Source organism: Sphaerodactylus townsendi, linkage group LG05 (assembly GCF_021028975.2).
Source record: "Sphaerodactylus townsendi isolate TG3544 linkage group LG05, MPM_Stown_v2.3, whole genome shotgun sequence".
Taxonomy (NCBI): Eukaryota; Metazoa; Chordata; class Lepidosauria; order Squamata; family Sphaerodactylidae; genus Sphaerodactylus; species Sphaerodactylus townsendi.
In genome coordinates, this window is record NC_059429.1 from 93788188 (window position 1) to 93811727 (window position 23540).

Consider the following 23540-nt stretch of genomic DNA (forward strand, 5'->3'; position numbering starts at 1 on the left):
TAGTAATTTACGTCACCAGAATCACACAAAAAGAAATTCACCAAAGTACAAGGTATATACTCTGTAAAGACTCTCAGTTTCTTCTGTACCGAATACTAACTGCTTGATTCGAGGTCTCATGTGCTGATGATTGATTCTGAAACAAATTAAGCTTATCCCCATTTCCAGTTCAAATATAATTAGGTTGATTGTTTAACAAGTCAGAACTTTGGTTCAATTAGAACATGTTTAACTAGTTTGAATTTGTTAAAATTCAATTAAGCTACCTGCATAATGTTAATAACAAATTACAGAATTATTGAATTGACAAAACCTATTAGCAAATTATTGAAGGCTGCTGTGTGTTTTGGGTGCAAAGCATGTTTCCATTTGCAATCTTTGACAAACTTTTGCAGCAAGCAACGACTCTAGATGCTCCTTTTGTGGGGTTTGGAACAGTAGAGTTTAGGATCCACAATAGCGTTAGATCAAGAGTGTGGGGTTTGGTTTCCCATTGGTGTGCTTGAATTTTGAGTACTGAACTCAGAAGCATGTACAGAAGGTGAAAGGAGGACAGCAGAGTGTTGGGATAGAGTGATTGAGTTACTAGGATTTTGGACTGGCTTGGGCTGGTCTAACAAAGCTCCCTAAGCTTGGAATTGAACTTGTGACATAAATTGAGTAGTAAGGAGGGTTTTGTATGCTCAGGTTGTCATCCAGCAAACTTGAGTCAATTACTTCTGGGTTGAGAGAGCTTTTGGAGGCTGAGGATAATAAGGCTTTTACTCAAGGTGCTCCTTGGGGCATTTTATTAGGTGAGTTACTCAAGTGTAAGAGCATTCAGGAGAAATTCCTGTTAGTTCTGGGGCTCCTACTTTGGCATTAAACTACATTATTTATTCAGAGAGTCTTTTGTGGTGTACAAAGATAGGGGTTCTTGTGAAGGTATAATATATACTTAAGCTCATTCTGACCTTAGAATGTTGCGAGCTTAAAGGGTTACCAGAGACTGCAACCTGATTGGCTAGAGAGAGCTGCTGGACGCTCTTAACCTGAAGTTGGTGCTGAGGTGAGAACTGTTGGGAATACCAGAGTGAGTGTGTTATTCTGATATAGATCCATGTTATGGAGGCTGAGGGCCAGTTCTGTGAGAGCTGAGCAACTTGGAGTCAATAAAGGCAGATTTCTGTGTAGGAATCTGCACCAAGGCCCTGTAGGTAACCATTACACCATTAATCTCACTGGTGATTTGGGCCGTTTCCCAACTCACCTTTTGTTATGTGCTACTCGTGGCAAGTAGTGCGGGGTCCAGCCGCACTCCCCACTACAGCAGCGGTGACAACGCAGCTGCTCCAATTCTGCTGCTCTCCTACCCCCTCAGCGTGCGTCATTTCTGTTCCTGTTCGGAACAGCGCCTTTTGGAAAAACAGTGGGAAAGCCCAGGGGGCGACTCCGGGTTTCAATTTTCCTGCCACTTAGTAATGTGACCCTCCTGTCCAATCAGGCCATGGTGGGGTGTGCGCGATGCGCGCACAGCCGGTTATTAAATTTTTTATTTTTAACACTAGAAATCTACGTCTGCACATAGTTTGAGCACACATGGGTATAGACACATATTGTGTGTGCTCAAATAGCCGTGGAGACGTTAATTTGTCCCTTTGAAAACAAAACAAAAAATTCCCGCCCCAGCACAACGCAGCAGCCAATCAGGACACCCCCTGAGCAGATCATGGGGAATCCTACCTGGCTGCTGCATGGCTGCCACGTTCATTGGACCAAGGGCAGAAGCTGTGGTGGGGAACATGACCCCGCGCTCAAAAGGTCCTGGAACAAACGAAACCGGTGCATATCAACCACCATCTTAGAAGTGGGGAAACAACCTTGGTTTAGTTTCTCTGAAGAGAACTCATCCAGATATGGGACAGTGAAGCTCCTGAGGGTAGTGGAAATGTAAATAGAGAAAGAATTAGGTTTTCTGGAGGAATACCACAGGTTGTTCTCTAGTAAGCATGGTGTGCAACAGATGACTGGGATAACTGAGATAGTCTAAGAGTTAGTGGTTTATGACCTGTATTGGTTACCCTTAACTGAAATAAGGAGTCTTGTCAGCACTGGAATTGGAGATTTCTAAACAGTAAAAGAAACAGTTCTTGAGGATTAGGATAATTTTTTCTAAGCGACTGTAACAAACTTTAAGGCACTAGAGTTAGTGCCCAGTGCTACACTTGTAACAGCAATTTAAAGGCATTGAAACTGTGGCGCTTCCCCTTCCCCCCCACCCCCCGGGCCTTCAGGTGTGGGCTCCTTCCCTCCCTCCCTTTCCTGGGGGCTGACTTCCCCAGAGGTGTTCTCTTCCTGTTGGCCCGGAGGGCCAAGAAACAGTTTTGCCCACAGGGCACCTAGTGACGTAGGCTGCCCACCCTGGTACCCAAACCTCACCACCCAGGTCCCCGGTGGCTTCCCTCCCTTGGACTGGCTGTAGTTTCTTCACTAGCAGCCAGTTGTAGTTATGCCTGCAGTCCCGTCCTGGCCAGTTGCTTCACTGAGCCTTTGACTGCTTCTCAACGTCAAGCCAGCTCCCTGGCTTGCCCGCTCGTCCTCCTCCCTTCCTGGGATTTCTCTCTCACTAAACCATCCCTCTTCCCTCCCTTCAACAGCCCGCTGCAGCGGCAGCTCCTGAGCTCTTGGGCTCCCCTCCTTAAGTAATCTCTCTCGCTCCAAGGTCCTCCCCCTCCCCAGCTGCCGCCTCTCTGAGCTGAGCCAAGCCGGCTCAGCTGTGTTTCGGGCGCGGCCAGGTCTCTGCTCTCTCCCCACTTCCGCATTCCTGGCTGCTGGCTGGATGCGCCTCCCCCACGGCGACGCGTCTCTTTCCCGATCGCCCATTAGTCTGGGTGCGGGGAGGGAGGGGGCGGGAGTCCCAAATGCCGGGACTTCGCCCGCACCCGGACAGAAACATCTTGTAAACAAGGATCTTCTTTGAACAGTTTCTTTTATATTATTGATGTGATTCTTGGCTTAAAACTCTTCATGATTTACTTCAATTTCCTTGTAAATAAACATTTAAATTTTGGTTTGAACTCTACAGGCCTCTTAATGTTTGAACTCTACATGCCAATTTAACTCTACATGCCTCTTGATGTTTGAACTCTACATGCCAATTTAATGTTTTTCTGAGTGAAAGGATAGATTACTGAGTGTCCACATGAAGCTACCCAACTTCTTGAATGTAAAGTGCCAGGTATGTGTGTGGGGGGAGAGTTCTTGCATGAAATAGTTATGCAGTGGTGGAGAGCAGAAGAGCCAAACTCAGGCCATTTATGCACTTGTGGTCTCCTGAGCAATGAGCATATATTCCCTTTGGGTCTGATTCTCAGTTATGCACGTGTTTTCCCCTCTTTGGAACTCACCTCACTCTCAGATTAGGGAGAGTAAAGAGACCACAAACAGGGGTGGGTGGGGGTGGGGGTGGAGCTTTGGACATGTAATGGGGGGGTTAAACCTGAGGGACCCCCCCCCATTACCTACGTCCTTGGCTATCTGTTTGTGGAGTGGTTGAGGTCCTTGTTTAAGTCTCACGCTGGTACCTTAAAGTGGTTCTCCACTTCCTTTTCTTACTTTGGGTGCACTGGTTTGAAACAGATTGTGGAGACTGAAATGTGGGAAACCCAATATAGGGAAAGATAGATCTTGCTAGCTCCGGCTTCTGTCACTGCTTCAGAAGGCTCCTCTAACTGCTTTTGCTAAATGCTGTAATCAGGGATAAATCAATTGTCTCAGATGGGGCATTCGGAAAATCAAGCTTACTTTGTTCATATTGCCTCAGCTTTTCTGCTGAGTTGACCCATCTCATATAATTACACTGATTAATAGTTCACATTTTAAAACACACCATATTGAATAGTTTTGTGTATTCACAGTGGCTGCATGGCACTTAGCCAAGTAGCTGTTGTTAGTTCACACTCACCATTTACTTGTTTGCTGAGTTTGTGAAGCATGGATAAGACATGCATCACTGTTTAAATCAGTACATTTCAAATACACATGCTGCTTTTGTGCCTGTGTAGTCAAACAGCATTCATCAGTCTGGAACATTTATGATGTTGACACATGCTGAAATCTTAGTACATTGAACTAGTTTCCAGATGGCAGTGAGAGAATGTGTACTATTCAGAACTCATAACAGATTCTCACTCTACTTTGGGAGATAGACATGAAGACAAGGCTGTCCCCGCAGGCTCTCAGATCACTAAGGAAAGTACCTTGGGTTTTTTCTCCCCATTCGGTGTGTTGGTTGGACAGTGGAGGGAAACAAGGAGAGCCTTGAGAAAGTAGTGAGAGAATTTATTTTTGTAAAGCGCTTATAACGTAATTGAGAACAGTGTTGAATGTTGGGGGAGGAAGGGGCCAGCAAACCATGATAATGGTCTGTCATAAAGTGTTTATGATTTTTTGCAAGAGAATGAGACACACAAATGCCCACAGATATATAATCAGAAACCAAGTGTAATTTTTGACAAGGAGCTGTCCTGAGCAAGCCCTATGCCCTGGCTTAGGCTATGTCAATGAAATGCACTTACTCTTCAGCTTACTGTTAATAAATTCTGATTGGGCACTAAAGTTTTACTGCTTCTCTGGTTGTTCACTCTGGACCCTGTTAGATCCCAGGAGGTGATAAATAAGGCCATGAAATTGTCATTTCCTCTCCATATCACTGGTAAATTGAGCTTGCATTGGCTAGGCCACTTTCTTTCCATAAGCTTGCTACCCCTTGTATTTCCTGGTGAAAGGGCCAAGTGGATTAATATAAAAGGGTTTGTGTATGAACTTTAGGAAATAAAATTCTGACTAGTGTTATCAGTCAACAGTGTTTGTATCACAAAGTTAGCATTAGCTTTTCTGCTTTGGACTGTAGCCCAACTCCCCCTCCCCCTTTTTCCTTTGTGGCTCTTGAATTTTGGCCATGATTCCAGCCTAGCTTTCCAGATATATTCCGAAATCCATTTAGCTGCTGCAGCCAGCCTTTCTTATTCTTGATGAGGCTGAAGTCCTTGGCCAGTCACTTTGTAGTGTTCAGAAGGTACTTGGGAAAAGTGCCTAGGAGGAAGATGCCTGGCTTCCTTCCCCTGCTTGCTGGCACACTCCCACACCTGTTCCATAATTGGTCTACCTGTGCCAGTAATTGCTGCCAGTACTTGCCAGACCATTTTGCAGCAGCCTTAGAATTAAAATTACCCCAAGACTGCAATATAATAGAATCTGGGTTCAACGTTTTGTTGTTGGTTTTCAGCAAGTGAATGTCCCTTGGCAACCATCTGAATGTTGATTGGAAAATATCTTTGTTTATTAGAAATTAGAAACATCAACATCCAAATTATATGAGAAAACATCATTTTCCATAGCTTCTATGCTTAAAAGGGATATTAGAGATACTGACATACTGAAAATTAACCAGTCTATATAGTTTGACACAAGAATTTCAGTCCATTCCTAGATAGATAATATTGAAGGAGGAATAGTAGAGTTGCCCTAAAGGGACTTTTCTCTTAGTTTTTTTTTTTTTTGTGCTAGTGGTATCTTACTATACCATGTTCCCAACAAAAAACCGGAAAAAGCAAATGACTCTGGGAGATGTAGTTCAGAGGGTGCCATTTCTCATGTACAGAGGGGCTGATGGGATTACAACTCCGATGACACCTCCTCACTCAGCCAGTAACTCTGGGGCCCTTGCAAGGCTGTCCTATTCCTTGCCTAAACCAACTCTCCAGTTGGGGTCCTTGCACAGCTGTCTTATTCCTTGCCTGATGCAACTTTTGAGTAAGTCAGCAGCAAACCTTGACCAGCAGCCAGGACTGAACAGGCTGCCCTGCCCAGGCTGGGGGCGGGGGGAAAGGGAGGAGGTCTCATTGCACCCAGAATGGTTCTGGCTGAGATGGTGAGAATGGGGCTGTGGCAGGGAGAGACCTCACCACACCCATTGTGAGCACTCCAGGCAAGCTACCAAGTATTGGGCTGAGGGAACAGAGAAAGAGAGAGTTGGAGTAGGGGCAGAAACATAATGAATGCTGTGGAGAAGTAGAAAGAGAAAGAGAGAGGTAGGGTTGGTGGCCAGAAAGAGAGAATGAAAACTGGGTTGGGGTGGCAGAAACATAGAGAATAGAGAGTTGGGGAAGGAGGAGAGAAAGAGAGAGCTGGAATAAGTGGGCAGAATGAGAGATCTGGGGTAGCAGGGCAGAAAGGGAGAAGCAAAGCTGGGGTAGTAGAGCAGAAAGAGTTGGGGTAATGGGGCAAAAATAGAAAAAATTAAGAGAAGGGGTGAAAGGATGGGAAGTGAGAGCCAGAAAAGAAGGGGGAGAACAGAAGAAAAATGATGGGGGTAATGTGTTTTTGAGTCCCCACACACAGGTTCCCACTTGTTACAGCACTTGTATTTCTTCACATAACAGGCTCCCCATCTTCACAGGCTCCCTGCTGGCTCCCCCTTTTGCAAAGCTAGGAGGATGCCTATGGATATGGGGAGAACTCTGCCTATCTTCACAGGCACCCTGCTGGATCCTCCATCCTTTGCAAAATTGAGATCCAGCTTTACAAACAGGGGAATGCCTATGAAGATGGGAAGAACTCTTCCCATCTTCACAGGTACCCTGCTGTCCCTTTTGACATATGATTTGGGGGAAGGGTGCAATTTCAGTGTTTGCTCTGGCACCATTTCCTATAAGTATGCCCCATCCATATATCTTGCTCTAGGAGGATTAGTTTTCTAGAGTCAGTTGTATTTTTCCCCACAACGGGCTTTATTGTTAGTCTTATTATAATTTACATGTAACCACTTGATAGGGTGGTTTGCCAAGCTAGTATTGTATCCTCTCTAGATTTCTGATCAGATGTAGAAACATGGCGAAAATCTTCATCCATTTGGGCAAGAAGCCTCAATTTGCAGGTTTTCCAGCTGCAAGTTTTGAAGAGGTTTTTGCCTTCATATTCTCAAAAGTAGCTTGTAGATTTCATAATCCTGGTTTCTTGTTATAGCACCTTTCACATATATAAGGGGATATCATGGATGAGCATGATAGAAATTGGATAGCTGTAACAAGCTCTTACCTTGCTTAAAGTATCTTTGCTAGCATGTTTGTAGAGAGCCTGTACAGGACTCAGTGTAATGGAAACCCCTGGAAAAGCAGATTGAGTGGATGGAGCAGTTGTGTAATTGATTCTCTGTGTGGGCTATTCCTGGTTTTTAAACTATCCCATCTTTCACATACTGCCAGAGACAGTATAGTTAAAATGCTTTTGGGTTGTGTGTCAAAAGGTGTCTATATTGTCAAGCTAAGGATTATTTCAAAGTTTGTTGGTAGCTCTCTGGGACAATAATTTTGCTGGTTTTGTCCATGGAAACATCTAAGTAGCTGTTTTTTTTCCTCCACTTTCAGATGCACTGATGTTTGCCCTTCTTCACAAATACCGAGTCTATCTGAGATTGGCAAATGTGCAGACGGTAGCTGTGAAGCCCTAATAGGAGGTAAATAAAATTGCTTAATTGTTTGTTGGAATGATTGGCCTTTCCCTGCCTTCTTAAGAGGTGTTGCTGTGAGAAAGCTGTTTGAGTCTTTGCAAAGGAAACTATTTTCAAACAGGTGAACATATCAGCAGATGGAACGGGAAAGGTTTTTGAATGCCAAGTTGTCTTTAAACCATTCTTTCTTCTCCCCACCCCTTAACTTTTTAATCCTAATTTTTTATTTTGCTACTTTTGGCAAAGCTACTTTTGGCAAAGCATTAGACCCTGGGAAATGTAGTTCCCACCAGGTCGTTTGCAGCCTGGAAGAGAACAGGCAGGCCTTTTCTCCAGCCTTCTCTGTTTGCTAAAGTAAGTGGGGGGGGGGGAGCGCAGGGGAAGGGGGAGGGATTGGGGGGAATTTTCTGCCCCCCATGTGACCCAAAGCCGTGTGCCCGGTGCATGGCGCGCACCCCCCATGCTCCCTGGTAGCCCTGCCACTAACTCGCGTATAAGTCAAGGGGGAATTTTTCAGCCTAAAAAAAGGGCTGAAAAACTCGACTTATACGCGAGTATATACGGTAGTTATTTGGAAATTTTAATAGTATTGATCGTTAGGAGTTTCCCAGAACTTCCTGACCTTTTTAACTACTTATGAACTGCAACTCAAGGAAGTGGTGCTTACAGCACTATGCTATTTGCTGTGTTCAAGGACAGGTTATTATCATGGCCATTGCTCAGCGTTATTTTCCTGTAATTGCTGGGTAAATGCCTTGCCCCACTGAAGTTTGTGATGTACCCTAGAGTACTATGCACAGAGAATATATCATTTTTCCTTAGAAATGTGTGGCTTCAGGTAACACCACTCTTTAAACCAATCTGTAGGGGGTTTTATAGACTGTGATTTTTTTCCAAATGTTTTAATTTAGAGATGTTGAACAGTCCATTGTATAAGTTCTAAAAAAAGAATAACTTCATCTAGTCTGCATGAGGTGAAGTTGTAGTTGTATCTTTCAGCACTTGGGTCCTCAGGCTTTCCATCCCTGTCATTTGAATTTTAAGAGTGTTTTTTTTGTCCTTCCATGGCAGAATGAGTGAAAGGGATATCCGAAGCTTGAGCAAAGGGGTATTGGTGCTTTCTCTCTGCCTTATAACACTATGGGGAAGGCTGACGCTGGCCTCATCACACCACAGAATCCATTCAGGTAGGTCTAAGGCTTTTTCCAGCTGTGCAGTAATATTGTAGCTATGGTCTTTTCTGCACAGCACAAATATAACATTTTCAGGACATTATTAAAAGCGTTTTGGGGAGGATGTTTGCACAGCTTTTTCCCCAAAACAATTTGAAAACGTGTTGTTTGTGCTCAATCCAAGTTTTTCAAAAATCGCTAAACTAGTGTTCTTTTTTCCCATGCTGGGTTGAAGACGTCTTCTGCTTGGCTTGCGTGAACAAAGGAGGCAAGAAACATATTATTTCTCCTGCCCAATTTTAACCCCCCCATTCCACTCTGCTACTTAAATTTTTACTGCCACCTGTCATTTTAGGCTGACTCTGCCCCTCCTAATATTTTGTGAAACTCCCAAGTAAATGTTCTCCTTTAGTAGCAATACTGTCTGCCATTTCCCTCAATGGCACAATTATTACAGCATGCCTGTTTCATTAAAGTGCTGTTTTACCTTTAAAAAAAATCATCTGTTGAAAGTGCAAAGCTACACAGTTGCACATGAGGGAAACCATGACGGGGTGTTTGCAAGGGGACAGGGAAGATTCTCATGTTTATTAACATTGTATTTTTATTGATTATATCATTAATTTTTAAGAAGGATGGGGTGGGGGAATTCATTCCGTTGTTATAGTTCTATATTGTACTGCAGAAAAAGAAATCTGAGGGGAATGTTTGCTGTGCTGACCAATAGAAGTGAAGGAGACAGGGAGCAATGCGTCTATCCAATCAGACTGCAAGAAACAGCATGGCTGCAAAGATTTTTGTCTTTGTGGTTTTGAAGCTATGCAATCATGATAAAAAAATAAAAATAAAAAGGAAGTATTTTCTGTGTAGAGCCCCTAAACCAACCTGAATTATTTTCAGGAACTTCACAACACTTGCAGAACATTATGAAAGGCATACATGTGAAAAGGAAGAAAGAAAACTGATCTTTTTATAACATCCTTAAGGTGGTATATTTGTGCTGTGCAGAAAAGACTTTTGACTAAATGGTGCTGGGTGGTAATTTGGCTTTATTCACCTCCTTTGGAGCAGTTGTGACTGGTCTTTCTATGGAGATGGAACTGATAATTCTGTGGGGTTTGCACTACAGAAATGTGACCTGGGGGCACATGTAAACTAGTGTTATGTTAGGAATGTTTCTGATAGCTTCAACAAACCACCAGGCTTTTCACAGTTGGAGAAGGAAAGAAGCCAGACCCATGTGCACTTCTTCCAGCACTGAAAACAATGTGTCTAGGGCACAGGTCCTTCTTCCTGTTTGTGAGGCTTCTGGGGAAGGGAGAAACAGCTTTTGTGTCTGCCTTGTTTTCTGTCAGGCAGAACTGAAATGAGCACTTTTTCAGAGTGGGTAGAAACTGGAAGCAGTTTGGTACTAGTGTCTCCACTTGTAAGACACTGCATTGTTGATTCAGTTAAGGAATTATGTGACATATTGCAAGTCTTCCTTAGATAACAGGTCCAATGTGACAGCCAAGAAAGCCAATGCAATTTTGGGTGCATCAATAGGAGAATAGCGTCTAGATCAAGGGACGTAATAGTACCTCTCTGTTCTGCATTGATCAGACCTTACCTGGAATTCTGTGTTCAGTTCTCAGCACTACAATTCAAGAAGGATATTGACGAGCTGGAATGGGAGGGCAATCAAAATGGTAAAATGTCTGGAATCTCTGCCCTGGAAGGAGAGATTTAGGGAGGTGGGTATGTTTAGTTTGGAAGAGAGAAGGTTAAGAAGGGACATGATGGCGATGTTTAAACATTTGAAGGGATGTCATCTTGAAGAGGGAGCAAGCTTGTTTTCTGCTGCTCCAGAGACTAGGACAAGGAGTAATGGGTTCAAGGTGCACGAAAAGAGATTCCACCTAAACATTAAGAAGAACTTCCTGACAGTAAGGGCTGTTCGACTATGGAATACACTTCCTCAGAGTGTAGTGGAGTCTTTTTCTTTGGAGGTTTTTAAACAGAGACTGGATGGCCATCTGTCAGGGGTGCTTTGATTGTCTTTTCCTGCATGGCAGGGGGTTGGACTTAATGGGCCTTGTGGTCTCTTCCAACTCTATGATTCTATGGTAGGAAACCATATTCTTAGAAGTGTAAGACAAGCTCTTAGCCATGGGTTGGGTGGCCATTTGTGCCTGGATAGAGGGGGGGGGGGAAGTAAAGTTGATTTTGTGGCAGTTGGATCCAGCATTGGCTGCCAGCCAGCCAGTCAACTCTCAAGGAACTTCCTGCAGCCCCCTCCCACCCCACCCCCACCCCCAAAAGTTTGCCTATCACCAAAATGAGCAGGGCATGCAGACCTCTGTCCTGACAAACAGTTGAGTTAAAAGGATCAGACTGAAGATGTACTTGGCATTCAGCTACTCTCTCTCTCGATGAAAATTCATTTCCCCACCCTATGTTCCCGGTGTTTATTAACGGTGGTGCTACTCATCCTTAACTATGACTCCAATGGGTTTCTGGTTAAACAGACTGGAAAAGAATTTTACCCAGCACTAATTGGCTGATAGGCCCTGAAAATTTCACCTTTCCCATAGTGAAGAATATATTTACTGTGTTTACTGTTTGCACTGTTAAAAAGAGCATAATTGTCACAACTGTCTGCTGGCATTTAGGCACTGGCTGGGGAACATAGTGCAGGGTGGGCTCCCTCAATGACCAAAAGGAGCTCGCAGGTGAGACACAGGATAGCCAACCTTGGGGCTGGCCATGCCCACAAGAGGATGGTGATGGGTGTGTATAGCAGTTTCTACCACTGCCAGCCTTCTGTTCTCAGTTACTCCAACAGTTGGGCTGTTACTTGCACCTGCTGTCCCCAGCCTATTCTGTGCTGAGATCTGAGGAACCTGTAATAAATAAAGTTATGGCCTGATTTCCTCCCAGTGTGGTGCATCTGTTATTTTTCTTCTTCCCTTCTCTCCGTGGGCTGGTCTGTACTTCAGGCACAATATATCTGACCTAGTTGTTTGCATTGTTTTAAAAAAAGAAAAGCAGAGATGCCGTTTCCTAGCGGCAAGGCAGCAGAAACTGGGGTCCACCTAAGCTGCCTTTTTTCTCCTCTTCTTCTTGCAGGGTTTTAGCCTGGAGTGAGGTAGGGAAATACACTAAGGGGGCAATGGGTTTTTGGCACATGACTCACAGTTTAGGATTTGCACTAGGCAGCTTAGCAGAACTGGGCCAGAACCCCTCCCCCCCCACCGAGATTCAGAAGTGTGTATGTAGTAGCAACACACATGTATTGTGTATGCCAGAAATCTGTTTCACTGTTTCTTCCATCTCTGAATAGAGTGCTATGAAACCCTAGGCAGAAGGAGAGCCGAATAGGATAACTTCAAAGGGTTTCTGCCTGAGTCTTGCTTCCCTAATTGCTCCATGCTATAGGGAGCAATTAAAAGAGAGTGGCTGTCTAAGAAACTTCTGGAGCCATTCCTATTCGCAGGCTTGGGGGAGCCCCTTTAGTTTACTGCAGGTGCTGAAATCCAGTTGCTACTGTCTAGCATGTGTCTCAGAGTGTGGTAGGAATTATAAAGAGAGAGAGAGATCAAGAAATGCATAATAAGCACCTGTCTGGGGAGAATAAAGGCAAATGCGGCTTCAGTCTCTGAGGCATGCTTGCAATGTAGTCCTCTGAGTTGTAAATACAGTTTTGTCATTTTTAGTATGCAAGTTATTTTCAGTTCTCATTTGGAAGCTGAATTCATTCTTTTTTGAAAGGGGTGGGAGTTGATAGAAGTTGAAGAAGTACCTGCCTATTATGATTTCAATTCCACTCACATACGTTGCATCTTGAACCAGAGTTAATACTTCAACCTCTGTGCCTAGAAGTAGGCTGTAATTGTAGGCTTCTGAGATTAAAGAGCATGTGTGTAGTGGGTCTTTGGCATGTTTTGGCTTCCTGGCCAAACCAATGTTCCTCCAAATTGCTTAGCAAGCCAGTGTGGGACAGTGATTAGAAGGCTGGACAGCAGCAGCTCATGGGCTCAAGGAATATCCCAGCCTCCACAACTATGAAAGGTGGAAGAGGGAGATGATACCCTTACCAGCAGATAAATGACGGTGATGGTGCTGCTGGGCTGCAGCTGCAACACTGTGTAGACGCACAGCTTTTAAGAGGCCATTGGAATCTGGTGGCAGCAAACGTCCAGTTGTTATCCGTGCTTTTATTTTTTAAATTATATTTATACCCCACCCAATTCCCAATTGAAGTCGGGCTCAGGGTGGCTTACAAGCATAGATTAAAATAATACAATAATTTTCTCAGATGAAGGGCTACAATAAATTCAAATTTAGCAATTATAGGTTACTGCTTAAAACCAACACAGATGGCTGCCAATTAATATCCCCAAGCCTAATAGTACTCTCTCTCCATTTTCCATTATTAATTTACCAAGGAGAGAAAAAGGGAAATGGAGGGGGAGGCAGATTCTAATGGTATGGTGCTGATGGTAATGAGTCAACACCAGATGTAAATATGGTATGGGAGGCTGACTACTATAGATGGCATACCCAACTCATGAGATGGCCTCAACCAAAGACCCAGTAGAACATCTCTGTCATACAGGCCCTGTGGATCTGATTAAGGTCTCACAGCTGACAAAGAGTTCCACCAGACTGGAGCCAGGGCCAAGAAATCTCTGGCTCTGGTTGAAGCCAACCAGATATCTTTCAGGCTGGGGACAACCAACAAATTGCCATCAGATGATCGAAGTGACCTCCATGGGCGATATGGGGAAATACTGTCTCAAAGATATGAGGGTCCTAAACTGCTCAAGGTCTTAAAGGTTAGAACCAACAGTTTGACCATGATCTGGAACTTGACTAGCAGTCAGTGCAGCTGATGTAAGACTGGTGTAATATGCTCCCTTACCAGTGTCCTGGTGATGAGTCTTGCTGCTGTGTTCTGAACCAGCCTCAATTTCTGGGTCAACCTCAAAGGGAGGCCTGTATAGAGTGAGGTACCTGCTTGTGCCTGGTTCCATTAGCCACTCAGAAGCTAATGGAACACTCCAAATCCAAATCCAAAACCTTTATTAGGCATAAAACCAGTGCCAAGAATAATGGAACACTCTATATGGTGTTGCTTCTGTGACCCTGACAATTGTCTTGCCATTTTTCACTGCCTTCTTTTCCTTTTTCACTGATGTAGGCTGGGATATTCTGTCTGTCACACCATACAAAATTACTGATGCTTTTTGGCTGAGACTGGGGAGATGCAGGTTCAAACAGTGACGCAGATTGAATGACCTTGGGCCAATCACTTGCTCTTAGCCTAGTCTATCTTTGGAAACAACTGTTCCTAATGGTAGAGTACATGCTTTACATGCAGAAGATCTCAGATTCTTTCTCTGGTGTTTTCAGTTAAAGCAGATGATGTGATCAGCCTCAGACCTGGAGACTAGACAGTGCTAAGCTTGAATAGACCAAAGTTGTGATTTAGTATAAGGTGGTTAGAGATGCTCTGTCTAAAAACCAGCCTATTAATAGGGTTAGGGTTAGAGTTAATGGGGGGGGGGCACTAATTACATTTCTATTGCAGACTGAACATGTAATAGTGTCAAAATGTCCTTGTAGTACTTTTCATTTTTTCTGGGAGCTCCGCTCTTGATTTCTTAATGGAACGCCAGGCTTTCTATACATCAAAAATTCCAGTCTGTTCTCCTCGAGCTTTGGGCATCCTTCCCAAGTATAGAGTTATAGCCAATTACCTAGCAGCTACTTTACCGGTTGCCCACCGTCGGGCATTTATGTTAGCCAGATTCAACAGTTTTCCTTCAGCCTCTACCAACGGAAGGTATCACCAAATTCCAAAACAACAAAGACACTGTCGCTGTGGCTCCACTGACTCTCTTACCCATGTCCTCCTAGAGTGCCAAATAAATGCTGATGCGGGTCTCAGATTAATCCACCCTTTATTAGTGGCAAGGAAAAATTCTAATCCTACTGTTGCCATACGTTTTCTTCTTGGAGATTACAATGCTCATACAACACGTATGGTAGCTCTATACTTGACAACCATTTTAAAGTGCTAATTTATTCCCATTTTATTATTTTTAACTGTATTTTAAAAATATATAACTATATATATTATACCAGCACACCAAACCAAATTGGTTCATTATTATTTGGCACAGAATCAAATTTTAAATATCAAATATGATATACAAAACAAACGTAGATCTTCTTATAAAAGATAGGTATCTTCCCTAATCTGTCTAATATTCGGCATGGTAGGATACCTATTGCTGTATTATTTTGCTTTTAACTTGCTAAACAGATCTATTTTTATTGTAATTTTATATTAGATTGTATTTTTATATCGATGTGTAGAGGTATTTATTATTGCTCTGGTTATTTCCTTTTAAAAAAAAATCTGAAGTGATTTGAATCCCTCGAAGTCAACCGTCAAGTTATGTGGACTATTTCCTTGCTACTGAACTATACTTGAGACTGCAGAATGTGTCTGTGTAAATCCTGATCCATTTATGCCTATTAAAGGTTGATAAAGATAAAGATAAAGATTTCTTAATGGAATACTCGCATGTTTGGAAATTAAAGCGAGGAATGCAGAAAGTCTGAAGTCTGAGCTTTCCCAAGGAACAATGTGGTATACGTATATCAGATAAAGCTGTATTTGTTACCTGGATGTATATGAATACCAAGTCAGATAACTGAGCCATCTAGCTCAGTATTATCTGCTGTAGAGGTGTCTTTCAAAGGTCTTCTAACTGCAAATGCTCTGGATTGAATTTGGAGCCTTCTACATGCCCAGAATATACTTTATCTCTGAGCCTCAGTTCCTTCCTGCTGCTGTATTTTTAGTATGCACCTCATATTGAATAATGCAATGCTATTCACATGGATGTAGGAATTAATTATGATCTCTGTGCCTGTGGAATTCCAAGATGACAACAATGAAGCATGCAGCAGAGTTTATTTTTTATGCACTACTGTCCAGATTTTCTGGGGAAAGCTGGAGGAAATGTGCTTCGGGCTAAGTTGCCATTTTTGACACATTGAATGTAATAATGTACTTGAGGTCACAATCAGGGGGAGAGGTTTTGAGTGAATCAGTCCTCGATATTTTGTCGTGTCATCATCCTATTAATCGGAATTAAAAAACAACATTATTGTAATGGTTATAAAATCAATAAAAATTATTTTTAAAAAGTGTTCAAGTGTGATGTTTTTGGGGTTGTCAACCTCTGGGGGGTGACTGGAAATCTTCTGGAATTACAACTTGGAGAAAATGGCTGCTTTGAAAGGAAGATTCTATGGGAGGGGTCTCTACCCTTTTCAGTATGAGGGCCACATTTCATGCTTTACAAATATTCATTGGGTAGAAAAAAAATCAGTTTTATAAAATAAAATGAAATAAATTTAAACTAATTAATAAGTTCTCCTTAGAAGGTTCTCCGCAATTCTTCCAAATTGCATGCCCTATGCAGCCCTTTGTCTGGAGTTAGGTCAAAACTCCTTGGAATCAGCCGCTTGCCTGAGGGCTTTTAGATTCTGGCTGCGGATCCGTTTTCTCTCGGACTGTAATTCCCTGGTCCACCGTCTGCTCTCTGACACCCATTCCAACCCCTGGTTTTCCATAATCGAAGAAAAAATGGCTTCTATTGGACTGTCAGTGGATTCATTTTGCCCTTTGTCCTATTCAGAAGCCTATAGAAAATTAAAAGGTCAACTATTGGATAGAGAGTTCTCTACCCTAATCACTGCAGCCAAGAAAACATGCTCCCCCCTGTATTTTTCTCTCTCATTTGAACAGGGCCGCTTGGCACACTACCTGTATTGTTTAATAAACCCTGCTCAAAGGAGAGCCATAATGCTCGCCAGGTTTAATGTTATGCCTTCTGCCTTGTTACATGGCAGATTTAACAAGCAAGAAAAGGCTAAAAGATTGTGCCCGTGTAATGATGGCTCAGTTGAATCTCTGGCCCACCAATTACTACACTGTTTCAGATTCAAGGAAATCAGATCCAAGTATGTGAATCTTACTCCTTTACATTTACCCGATCTCCCCGATTTATTTAGAGTACACTACTTGCTGGACAATCCTGATCCTTCTCTCTGTATGATAGTGGCAGACTTTCTCCTGGAAATTACTAAATGCCAGTAGATTTCCCTCCACTTAACATTTATTTCCTGTACTGTATATATATTAAATCAATTTTTTTACTATTGCTGTACTGTTGTCTATGCCAATAAAGGCTTGCTGATAATAATAATAAAAAGTTCTCCTTAGATCTTTTTCATAATCAGCATAATCATACTTTTTCATAATCTCCACCTTTGCTTTTCCCCAGGAGCCAGCCTTTAAAGATGCAAATAGCCCATCCCTTCTCTGAGTGTGGTGTTGATTCACTCCTGCTTTGTTTCTCCTACTGGGTTGCTGGATCACCCCTCCCTTCAGCTGTCCTGACACCAAACTGAGAACTCCAGCAGGGCCCCAACAGTCTTTCCTTACTGTGTTGGGTCCTAGCTGTTTTTTCTGCCTGCATGTGGAGTTGTGGTGCCAGGGAAGGACCCTGTATGTTGGTGTACTTTTCCCACCACCCCCAGTCCTTAAGACTGCAGAAGTCTGCATCCATTGGATGAATTTTTCAATCCTTTTGTAGTCATTGTGAAGAAGCACTCTCTTTAGGTTCTGTTCCTCAGAGTTCCATATAATTTGAAAGAAGGTTGTTGGAGCAAAGCTCCTATATTATAGAGAGCACAAATCCTGATCAGGATAGATCAGGTAGAAAACACTCTTCCCCAGTATTCACACATGGCTTTGCTGAAGTGAAAGCAACAGCTTCTAGAATAGAATAGAATAGAATAGAATCTTTATTGGCCAAGTGTGATTGGACACACAAGGAATTTGTCTCCGGTGCATATGCTCTCAGTGTACATAAAAGAAAATACATTTGTCAAGAATCATAAGGTACAGCACTTAATGATTGTCATATAGGTCTAGTAAGCAATCAGGAAACAATCAATAGTAATAAAAACATAAAATGTAAAATCATAAAATAAAATGAAATGTAATGTCAGCACAGGCTATAGTCATACAGTCATAATTGGGAGGAGATGGGTAATAGGAATGATGAAAAAAGTAGTGCAGTAATTATATAATAAATATATAATAAATAGTTTGACATTATCGAGGGAATTATTTGTTTAACAGAGTGATGGCATTCGGGAAAAAACTGTTCTTATGTCTAGTTGTCTTGGTGTGCAGTGCTCTGTAGCGACGTTTAGAGGGTAAGAGTTGAAACAGTTTATGTCCAGGATGCAAGGGGTCAGTAAATATTTTCACAGCCCTTTTTTTGACCCGTGCAGTATACAGGTCCTCAATGGAAGGCAGGTTAGCAGCAATTGTTTTTTCTGCAGTTCTGATTATTCTCTGAAGTCTGTGTCGATCTTGTTGGGTTGCAGAACCAAACCACACAAAAGTTATCAGAGGCTAGGATAACAGGAACTCAATGAATTCCTCTGTAGAACTGTATCAGCAGCTCAGCATTGGGCAGTTTGAGCTTCCTGAGTTAGGCATGCAGAAAGAACATTCTTTGTTGTGCTTTTTTAATGACATTTTTGATATTAGGTGACCATTTTAGGTCATGAGATATGATGGAGCCTAGAAATTTAAAGGTCTCTACTGTTGATACTGTGTTGTCTAGTATTGTGAGAGGAGGTAGGATGGGAGGGTTTCTCCTGAAATCTACCACCATTTCTACGGTTTTAAGTGTGTTCAGTTCTAGATTGTTCCAGTGGCACCACGAGGCTAGTTGTTCAACCTCTCCGGTATCTGTATCGCGGTTTCATCGTTGTCTCGAATGAGACCAATCACTGTTGTATCATCTGCAAATTTCAGTATTTTAACAGATGGATCATTTGAGATGCAGTCATTGGTATACAGAGAGAAGAGAAGTGGTGAAAGTACACAGCCTTGGGGGCCCCCTGTGTTCATTTTACAGGTGTCTGATGTAATAATACATCAATACTCTAATATGTGGGAGAAGATGTGAAAAATCTTTCCACCGCTTCATTTGCTAATGTATGACCTTATATCCAACCCCTCTTTCATTTCTGCCATTTCATTCTGATCCTGTAATCCTGAATTCAGTTGCTAAAAAGCAACCTATATCTCCCTGTGTCACTGTTTCAGACTAATGGGCATCCATTTTCTACCCTCTTGCTGACCTGCAGTAGGTGTGTGTGTGTGTGTGTGTGTGTGTGTGTGTGTGTGTGTGTGTGTGTATAAGAACATAAAAACATAAGAAAGAGCCTGCTGGATCAGACTAGAGTCCATCTAGTCCAGCACTCTGCTACTCTCAGTGGCCCACCAGGTGCCTTTGGGAGCTCACATGCAGGATGTGAAAGCAATGGCCTTCTGCTACTCTCAGTGGCCCACCAGGTGCCTTTGGGAGCTCACATGCAGGATGTGAAAGCAATGGCCTTCTGCTGCTCCTGAGCACCTGGTCTGCTAAGGCATTTGCAATCTCACATCAAAGAGGATCAAGATTGGTAGCCATAGATCGACTTCTCCTCCATAAATCTGTCCAAGCCCTTTTTAAAGCTATCCAGGTTAGTGGCCATCACCACCTCCTGTGGCAGCATATTCCAAGACAGAGCGCCAATCACACGTCACAAGCAGTGAAGAAGTGTTTCCTATTAGTCCTTATTCCTCCCCAGCATTTTCAATGAATGCCCTGGTTCTAGTATTGTCAGAGAAAGAGAGAAAAATTTCTCCTCTGGTCAAGCATTTTCTACCCCATGCATAATTTTATAGGAGCTTTCCAATCTATATCCCCCCCCTCAGGACGCCTCCTCTCCAAACTAAAGGGAGTCCCAAAACACTGCATAGGCCTCTCCTCATAAGGAAGGTGCTCCAGTCCCTCAATCATCCTTGTTGCCCTTCTCTGCACTTTTTCTATCTCTTCAATATCCTTTTTGAGATGTGGTGACCAGAACTGAACACGGTACTCCAAGTGCGGTCGCACCACTGCTTTATATAAGGGCATGACAATCTTTGCAGTTTTATTATCAATTCCTTTCCTAATGATCCCCAGCATAGAGTTTGCCTTTTTCACAGCTGCCATGCATTGAGTTGACATTCCCATGGAACTATCAACTAAGACGCCCAAATCCCCTTTCCTGGTCTGTGACTGATAGCACTGACCCCTGTAGCGTGTATGTGAAGTTTGGATTTTTTGCCCCTATGTGTATCACTTTACATTTTCTACATTGAAGCAGTGAGATATAATGTACATATTATTATTATTATTATTATTATTATTATTATTATTATTATTATTATTATTATTTAGATTTAATATATCGCCCTATCCCAACAGGGCTCAGGGCGGTGAACAGTATAAAACATCATAAAATAACAATTTAAAACAGTTACATTCTAAAACAGTAGCCCACAACCCCACATATAAACCCCAAAACAACCCCCCCTCAGCGAAGAACAATGGGTCTCAGTGGTGTTAAAGACCCTTATAAGCAGAGGGGGACACGGGCATGGGCATGGGCACCATCAGTGGCTGGACTCTCTGAAGGCCCAGTGGAACAATTCGGTTTTACAGGCCCCGGCGAATTTCTCCGGGGTCCCAGCGAGGGCCTGGATAGCTGGTGGTAGAGTGTTCCACCAGGCCGGGTGCCAGGAAGAGCCATAAAGGCCCTGGTCCGAGTAGAGGCCAGCCGCGTCATTGAGGGGCCAGAGGGATCTCTCCAGTGAAAGTTGGCCTGGCCTGCTGACACGCAGAGGTCGAGCCTGAGATATAAGGGGTAATGTGGTTCCAAAGGTACGAGGGTCCCAGGCCGCGTAAGGCCTTGAAGGTCAGTACCCACACCTTACGAAAATAATTCGGAATTCAACTGGTAACCAATGGGCGAGCGCTAAACTCCAGGGTGAATATGTGCTAAAACTTTGAAAGGCGCCTCCTGTAGCGAGCAATCGAGCCATGCGCAGATTTTGGACCAGTTACAGTTTTCTTGCAGATCAGACGCAAGCGGAAAGGCCTGCGTGAGAGCGAGAAATTACAATAGTCCTAGCCTGGAGGTGACCTCAGCTGTAATGGGATCACAGTGGCTAGATCGGTGTTGGAGAGGAAGGGAGCCAACCGACGGGCCTGTCGAAGGTGGAAAAACGCAACCCGGGTTATATGGGCCACCTGGGCCTCCATTGAAAGAGACAAATCCAGGTGGACCCCCAGGCTGTGGACGGAGGAGGTCAGCGCCAATGTGACCCCCTCCCACACCGTATATGTATGTATGTATGATTCCAAAGTATGGATTCGGTAAGAAAATTTATGAAAGACTGCAATTTATAACTAATTGAATGCAACACAAGTACTGAATGCTCTGAAATGTCCCTTAAGGCCAAATGCACTGCTCCTCATTATTCAGGGCAACAAGGAGCAGGAGAAAAGGAAGTACAAAAAAAGTACTCTCAGACCTAATTGGACCTCTAGTCCCTTCTGTTGGTGGAAACAATTATATATAGACTTTTATTGATGCAGCAAGCAGATTTGCCCATGCGTATATTCTCAGATCAAATGATCAAGTATTGAATAAGCAGCTGTTAAAACAAGCATGGAAGAACGCCAGAAATTTTATTCTCAAATAATAGGACTGAATACAGTGCTAGTAAATTCCAAAATTACCCAGGACAAGAAGGTATGCAGCATGCAAGATCAGTGATATATTCACCTCCTCAGAATGGTCTGCCAGACTGTTTTAATCATACAATACCAAAAGCTGGGATGAAATATAAAGTTGTCTCCATGAGAAAAAGAAAAATGGATGTTGGCAGTAAAAGACGAATTAGACTCTTTACACACAAAAATGTTAGTGAATGTACTGACAAAACCACTTACCAAGGTGCAATTTGAGAATTTCTGTTAGAAATTATGCCTGGTTGTCTTCTGAAGCTAACACTTAAGAAGGGGTGTGTTAGGATTTTACAAGTGCCTGCTTCATTCAGTCAAGCAAGAGTTAACTGCTGAAGTCACCTGCCTAGAATCACATGAGCTTCTGGAAAGATCTCTCTGCTTCTTCTTCCAGCAAAAGTGGAGAGACAGACACACAGGCACATGTAGACTGCACAGACACCCAGAGTAAACACTTGCATGGAGTTTGATATTCCTATATTTAGTGTAAATTCATTTGTTATCAAGTACAAAACAGTTCTACAAAACAGTTCAGTCATATCTCTGCCCTGTTATTTGTTCTGCTAATTCATTGCAATACAATAGTTTCTGAACTAGACAAAGAAAAAGTTACCTTTGGAACAGAACTATAAACAAATTAAGCTTAGGTGCATTTTAAACTACTAAATACTTTACAGACTTTAGAAAATCTGCAAGTGATAAAGACCTTGTCCCTCTTCTCTTACATTTAAAATATTGTTTATAACCTGGCTTTTCTGAAACTTATGAAAGAAGTTTCCTTTGACAACAAAAGCAAAGCAACTTACCTATAGCAAAGAGGGGGCACCATCACCATATATCTGCAGTTTTTTGTCCATACTCTTCTGTCTTAAAAGGTAATTCTGGCCTTCAGGAATACTGTTCATATTAACTTTCTTTCCAGGTCTCCCCTCTCCTAAGGAGCTCCTAAGGAGCTGTAAGGAGCTGGATACCTTAGTGAGTGTCTGCGCATAATTTTGTCCTAGAGAACTGAACATCTGGTGAAGATCTCATACTCCTTTCCTCCTTCTCTCTTCTACCCCTCTTCTCGGTTCTCTTTCCCCATTCCTCTTTATGGTTAGCTAGAAAAAGGGTATTATGATAAGAACTAATGATGGAAAACAGAAGCTGCTGACTGCATCTATTTAGACAACCTTTGCCAGCTTAAGCTGGAAATTTATTTCCTTGCTCAGCCTAATGCCACCATTGCGTGCAGGAATATCTTAATCACACGGTTTGATTTATGTGTCTATTTAAATTCCTTGTTGAAAAGCAGTACCATGATACTTTTTCATCCTGCTTTCTCAATGCACTTATTGGGCCTTGCTCATTTCTAATGTCATAAACTGAGTTTTTATTAGGAAAGAATGCTCTTGAACTAGCAAATTTTAAACTGAAAGTGCTAATTAGAGAAATTGATCTGATTGCCCTACATATGAATTCCAACTCTGAGTGCTTGGCTCTTCCCAAATGCCTTGGAAATGATTGATCATGATTTTTATAGGCTATGCTTTCCATAGAAAATGCTCAAAGTGAGTTACAAGTTAAAACTGAAACAACATAATTGTTGACATCTAAACCTGTGAAAGTCTTCGACGATACAAAGCTAATTTTGTCATACACATATGTTGAGGATTTGTAAAGAATTTTGCTAAGGTTGTATTTAGACAGTTTATGAACTGTGGTTTAATTAAAGACCAGTTAGATGTGATAACTTAATGAAGATACTCCAGAAAGTTTTTAGTTGTTGTTGTTTAGTAGTTGTTACTAACATGAGATTTCAAACTCAGTTTTGTAATTGGTTTGTTAACTGCAGTGTGCACTAACCATGTCATGATGGATAGCAGGACTACCCCTTGTAGTTTAACAAGTATTTATTAAAGTCAACAACAAGAACAATTAATGGCTACTTATCAGCTCCCAGTCTGAACTGTCTCAGTTCCCACTCCAACTGCATTTTCACAGTTCTTCCTTAACCCTGTCCGTCAACTCAGACTCCCTCTTAAAGGCACATGTCACCACAAACTATACTATGCTGTGAGTTCTCAGTAACACTGTCCCATGCAGCCACTTGGCCACAACGAAGATGCATTCACTGGTGGGAGAGGCAAGGGAACACACAGAGGAGGCAAGGGAAAACAGACTGGGTTATGTTACATG

At 42.6% G+C, this 23540-nt stretch overlaps 1 protein-coding gene across 1 annotated transcript in view; it reads left to right on the plus strand.

Annotated features, from left to right (window-relative positions):
• TAFA3 (TAFA chemokine like family member 3) overlaps window positions 1–23540 on the plus strand; it is a 119225-nt gene that overhangs the window by 39870 nt on the left and 55815 nt on the right. Inside the window, exons 2-3 of the mRNA XM_048497258.1 lie at window positions 7407–7495; window positions 8561–8676. Of these exons, the coding sequence (XP_048353215.1) occupies window positions 8562–8676 (115 nt within the window). The 5' untranslated portion in view covers window positions 7407–7495; window position 8561. The remainder of the gene's footprint in view (window positions 1–7406; window positions 7496–8560; window positions 8677–23540) is intronic.